This window comes from Octopus bimaculoides, chromosome 28 (assembly GCF_001194135.2).
Source record: "Octopus bimaculoides isolate UCB-OBI-ISO-001 chromosome 28, ASM119413v2, whole genome shotgun sequence".
NCBI lineage: Eukaryota > Metazoa > Mollusca > Cephalopoda > Octopoda > Octopodidae > Octopus > Octopus bimaculoides.
In genome coordinates, this window is record NC_069008.1 from 2124794 (window position 1) to 2129557 (window position 4764).

General features: G+C 37.6%; 1 protein-coding gene across 1 annotated transcript in view; it reads right to left on the reverse strand.

Annotated features, from left to right (window-relative positions):
- Window positions 1–244: 244 nt before the first annotated feature.
- Window positions 245–4764, reverse strand: part of LOC106878335 (zinc finger protein 91) — a 20830-nt gene continuing 16310 nt past the window's right edge. Inside the window, exon 4 of the mRNA XM_052977731.1 lies at window positions 245–2935. Coding sequence (XP_052833691.1) covers window positions 1415–2935 — 1521 coding nt within the window. The 3' untranslated portion in view covers window positions 245–1414. The remainder of the gene's footprint in view (window positions 2936–4764) is intronic.

Here is a 4764-nt window from a genome sequence, read left to right on the forward strand (position 1 = left end):
AAAATAATAACTGAAATAAGTAAAAGATGAAAGATAAAACAAACTATTTTATCAGTTCTGTTTGAAGCTATTTTTTCCAAAATGGCTGTCAAAGTGTTTTGATATCAATTTTAATGTTGTCTGCTCATTTCATTTAAGCAGTTTTCCTCTTTACTGCGTTTTTATTTCACTTTCCATTAAACAATTTCAAAATATATTGAAATAATAAGTGAATTCAGAAAAAAAAAAGGAGAAAATATATCACTGGAAATTATTACAATAACAATTTTATTCTCTATTAAGTACAAGTGCCAATTCATTCAACAAAAATACGTCAAAGTGGTGCCCCAGCATGGCTACAGTCTAATGACCGAAGCAACTAAAAAATATAAAGGATGGTAATGAATTAGTTTAACACTATTGGCCTTTTACAACTGTTTATTGCTTAGGTTAAACCGTCTGAAAAAAGTTCTCCAAGCAACACCAAAAGAAACTCAAAACCTCTTTCATGAGGATTAGGGTAACTTTATCACATCACAAGAGGGACCAAACTATACACACTGGTTTTTCCCTAAAAATGTCAATGCTTTGTGTTTCTAGCATCATTGTTCAACAAAGTGTAAATGTTAGTGCCATTTAGATCAGTGGTACTCAATTGGGATCCATATAAGATTTTGGTGGGGTCCATGCTAGCAAAATAGGAAATTTGGGATCAACAGTAGTGTTTTGAGGGTCCATGAAAAGTCCAGGGTAAACATTGCTTCAGTGGGGTGGGGGAGAAATGGTCTTAAGAGGTTTGTTGTTGTGTTAAGTAATGAATTTGGACAAGGCAACCCTGCCAGTGGCACATAAAAACCCTTTGAAAATTGGGCCACATGGAGGTGATATGCTGTGCTTGAGAAAACTCGTTAAGCCAAGTGAAATTGTATTTGTGGCTGATGCCAACGGCATGCAAAATGCATCCTTCGAACGTTGGACCTCACAGAGGTGATTAGTGACCAAAACCTTTGGCAATATAGTGTGCTTGAGAAGACTCATCGAGCCAAGGGAAATCAAGGTTGTGGCTGATGCCAATGTCACATAACAAGCACCCATGCCAGCAGTATATAAAAAGCACCCTTCCAAAGCTGGACCTTATGGAGGTGATAAGTCACTGAGATCTTTGGCAATATGCTGTGCTTGAGAAGGACTCGTCAAGCCAAGTGAAAAGGTAGTTGTGGCCAATGCCAGTGTCATCTAACTGGCACCTGTGCTGGTGGCACATAAAAAGCACCCATTACACTCTTGGAGTGGTTGGCGTTAGGAAGAGCATCCAGCTGTAGAAACCTTGCCAGGTCAGATTGGAAGCTGGTGCAGCTCCCCAGCTTACCAGTTTGAATCACACTGTTTAACCCATACCAGCATGGAAAGCAGACGCTAAATGGTGATGACACAGTTACACTTCCAAATGAATAGCTACATGTGAAGCTAACTGGCTTTTATACAAGAATGAGTTACTGCACCTATCACAGTGGTATGGTTTTTCTCCAGTATGAATACGTTTGTGAGTCGTTAAATGAAACCTTCGAGTGAATGATTTACCACAGATATCACAAAGATATGGTCTTTCTCCTGTATGAACATTTTTGTGAGTATTTAAGGAATTCAGTTCAGAAAAGGATTTGCCGCATATAACACATGTGTGAGGCTTTTCGCCTGTATGAGTGCGTTTATGTCTAGTTAAGTGACTAACTTCAGTAAAGTATTTACCACACACATCACAGTGATAGGGTTTTTCTCCTGTGTGAATACGTTTGTGTTTGGTTACATGCCCAGTTTCAGAAAAGGACTTCCCACAGATATCACATTGATGGGGTTTCTCTCCTCTGTGAATACGTTTGTGTCTCATGAAGTCACTACTTGTAGAGAATGATTTACCACACATATCACAGTGATATGGCTTCTCTCCAGTATGAATGCGTTTGTGTACAGTTAAATAACCACTTACAGAGAAAGATTTACCACAGATGTCACAGTGATAAGGCTTCTCTCCTGTGTGAATATATTTGTGTGAAGTTAAGTGATTACTTCTAGAGAATGATTTACCACAGATATCACAGCGGTATGGTTTCTCTCCTGTATGAGTACGTTTGTGTCTAATCAAGCTACTACTTCCAGAAAATGATTTACCACAGATATTACACTGATATGGTTCCTGTTCAGTATGAGAAATTTTGTGTCTCATTAAAGCACTACTCTTAGAGAAAGATTTACCACAAATATCACATTGATATGGAGGCTCTCCTATATGAATACTTACATGTTTAGCTAAATTCCCAGTTAGAGAGAAAGATTTACCACAGATATGACACCGATATGGCTTCTCTCCTGTATGAATACGCACATGTTTAGTTAAATCTCCAGTTTGATAGAATGATTTACCACAAACATCACAATGATATGGCTTCTCTCCTGTATGAATATACTTGTGTTTACTCAAGTTACTACTTGTAGAGAATGATTTGTTACAGACATCACAGTGATATGGCTTCTCTCCTGTATGAGTAAATTTGTGTGTAGATAAGTTGCTTATTTGAAAGAATGATTTACCACAAATATCACAGGGATATAGTTTGTCTCCAGAATGTATACGCTTGTGTTTAGTTAAAGTACCACGAAGAGAGAAAGACTTACCACAGTTGTCACACTGATAAGGTTTTTCTCCTGTATGAATGCGTTTGTGAGTGCGTAAAATATTTATTTGAGAGAATGATTTCCTACAGACACCACAGTGATGTGGCCCCTCTCTTGTGTGAATGCGTTTGTGTAGAGCTAAGTGACTATTTACAGAGAAGTATTTATCACAGATATCACAATGATATAGTTTCTTGCCTCTATTTACATATTTGTGGCTACCAGAATGGTAAGATGGTTCTTCAGTCTTCTTTGACATCTCTTCAAGAAAGTAAGAATCAATCTTTTAGGTTTCTTACATCATCCATTCCTTCATTAGGTTTCTTCTCTCACAACAATATATGTACAACTTCTTGTTTAACTTTTAATATTTTTTTCAAATATTCTTAAAAAAGTATTTTCCCATCAACTATGATTTTCATCAATATTTCATGATGAAATGAACAGATTTGAAAATTCATCCGAGTTTAATTCTTGCAACAAGTAGCGAAATGTTGCAATTAATTTCAATTTAGAAGAAGTATTTCACTGTAGTCTACAATAGATTTATATAAACAGTGAAGGCACACAGCCCAGTGGTTAGAGCATTAGGCTCACAATCATGAGATAGTGAGATCGATTCCTGGACTGGGCTCTGTGTGGTGTTCTTGAACAAGACACTTTATTTCATGTTGCTCCAGCTAATTCAGCTGCAGAAATGAGTTGTGGCGTCAATGGCGCCAAGCCTTTCTCTTGGATAACATCAGTGGTGTAGAGAGGGGAGGCTGGTATGCATGAGCAATTGCTGGTCTTCCATAAACAACCTTGCCAGGACCTGTGCTTTGGAAGGGAACTTTACAGGTGCAATCCCATTCCTGATCGAAGGGGGTCTTTTATATAAACAGAATTTTATTTGTTCTGTGAGACATTTTGTTTTAACCTTTAAAAGACGACAAATGTCGAAGACAAATCTGAGGTGAATAATTCTTTGATGCCAAAGTTATCTGATATTCTTGTACTTATTGCAGACTGTACAATAGAGAAATGCTGCCATTAATCTCCATTCAGAAGAAATATTTGTTGTATGTCATGTTTTTCTTTAGTCTTTAAAAGATAATAAATGTTGATGATGAATCTGATGTAAGCAATTCTTTGATGTCACAGTCGTCTGATATTCTGAAATAATAGAGAAACACCAGTATAAGATATAGAAGATATTCTAATAGCAGAGATACAGCAGTGGAAGTGTTACTACATTTCTACAGAGATAAATTCTAGAAGTAAACATTTACCTGAACAACTGAATTTTACTTTTCAATTTGTTATTAAGGATACATCAAACAACTTTATGCATTACATATATATGAGGGTGGTGCTGTGAAAGGTCTGGTTGGAGGCCCAACCTTCTTTGTTTTTTTTACAGAGCTTAGAAAACTGAAAGACCCCTACAATAAGTGTGTGAATCTGAGAGGGGAATATGTTGAATAAAATGATAATTAACTGATCCTCCTGTATTTTCTTTTACTCAAAGCCAAGAAATTTTCAGCCTCCCCTAGTATATATCATCAGCATTATTATTTAATGTCTATCTTCCATGTTGGCATGGGTTGGCAGTTTGACAGGAGCTGGCCAGCCAAAGAGCTGCATCAGGGTCCAATTGTGCTTTAGCATGGTTTCTACAGCTGGTAGCCCTTCTTAATGCCAACCACTATACAGAGTGTACTTGGTGCTTTTACGCAGCACCAGCACATGTGCTTTTACATAACACCAGCATCCACAAGACCTCAAGATTAGGATCACTAGTGGTTAGGGCATTCGGCTAATGATCATAAAGTCATGAGTTCAATTCCTGGTGACACGTTGTGTCCTCGACCAAGACACTTTATTTCATGTTGCTGCAATCCACTCAGCTAGCAAAAATGAGTAGTACCTGTATTTCAAAGGGGCCAGCCTTGTCACACTGAATCTCCCTGAAAACTATGTAAAGGGTACACGTGTCTGTGGAGTTCTCAGCCACTTGCACGTTAATTTCACGAGCAGGCTGTTCCGTTGATTGGATCAGCTGGGACCCTCATCATTGTAACCGACAGAGTGCTCCTCTCTCTCTCTCTCTTATATATATATATATATATA